The sequence below is a fragment of the Anarrhichthys ocellatus genome, unplaced genomic scaffold, assembly GCF_004355925.1.
Source record: "Anarrhichthys ocellatus isolate YVR2014 unplaced genomic scaffold, GSC_Weel_1.0 scaffold77, whole genome shotgun sequence".
Classification (NCBI taxonomy): domain Eukaryota; kingdom Metazoa; phylum Chordata; class Actinopteri; order Perciformes; family Anarhichadidae; genus Anarrhichthys; species Anarrhichthys ocellatus.
This window is the reverse complement of record NW_022280107.1, coordinates 623443-624312: the sequence shown is the minus strand read 5'-3', so window position 1 is coordinate 624312 and position 870 is coordinate 623443. Positions and strand designations below refer to the sequence as shown.

The 870-nt window shown below is 42.4% G+C and overlaps 1 protein-coding gene across 2 annotated transcripts in view; it reads left to right on the top strand.

Annotated features, from left to right (window-relative positions):
• pla1a (phospholipase A1 member A) overlaps positions 1-870 on the top strand; it is a 12996-nt gene that overhangs the window by 7272 nt on the left and 4854 nt on the right. For both annotated transcript variants that reach the window (XM_031874018.1, XM_031874019.1), the window contains exon 4: positions 37-145. In XM_031874018.1, the coding sequence (XP_031729878.1) occupies positions 37-145 (109 nt within the window). The remainder of the gene's footprint in view (positions 1-36; positions 146-870) is intronic.

Sequence of the window (870 nt, the reverse complement as noted above, 5' to 3'; positions counted from 1 at the left end):
ACATAAAGCATAAAACATAACTGTCTTGTCCAACAGCAACGTGGATGCAAACTGGAGTCCTTCCACTTCATTGGGATCAGTCTTGGGGCGCACGTCGCTGGCTTCGTGGGGACTCTGTTTGACGGGAAGATAGGACGGATCACAGGTGAGTCCGGACCTCCTTCATGTGACACGTCGCTGCTTTTGACATATTTGTGCAGAAAAATAATCATTTAGATGCTGCAATTGAAAGTTTTGATGATAAGATCTCAGTCCGGCTCCACCTCAGATTAAAAAAAGAATCCTCCTTTACAAGATAAATAACAAAACCATGCTGGAGAACAAATGGAATAGGAAAATGAAAAGTGCCAGCTGCTGTTATTCTGCTGCCAGACAGGGAAGTCTTTCACACGGAGCCTCTCGGCTGTGAATGCGTCTCAGTGAGACCTTGGACGATAAGCCGGGCTCTTCAAAGAGACAACGGCACTTTGATGAGAGCCTCTCTGGAGCTGTGCGGAGACGCTCGTCCCCACTAAACAGCGGCCGACACAAAGCGCCACTGTTCTGTTCTGTTCTGTTCTGTTCTGTTCTGTTCTGTTCTCTGGTTGGTATCAGGTCTCTTTGTCTGAGTGAGGAGTTTGAATGTGAGTGCAGATAAAAAGGAGACGCAGCCGCCGACTGGAATCTGAAGAGAAGGAAATATTTTTAAAATAATAACAATGGTGTTATTATTTAGCTTGAGGAAGAGGAGGATTTTTATATATTATATATATATAATATTATAATATTTACCTCTAAGATGTAGTGAAGTAAAAAGTACAATATGTACCTCTGAGATGTAGTACAGTAAAAAGTACAATATGTACCTCTGAGATGTAGTACAGTATAAAG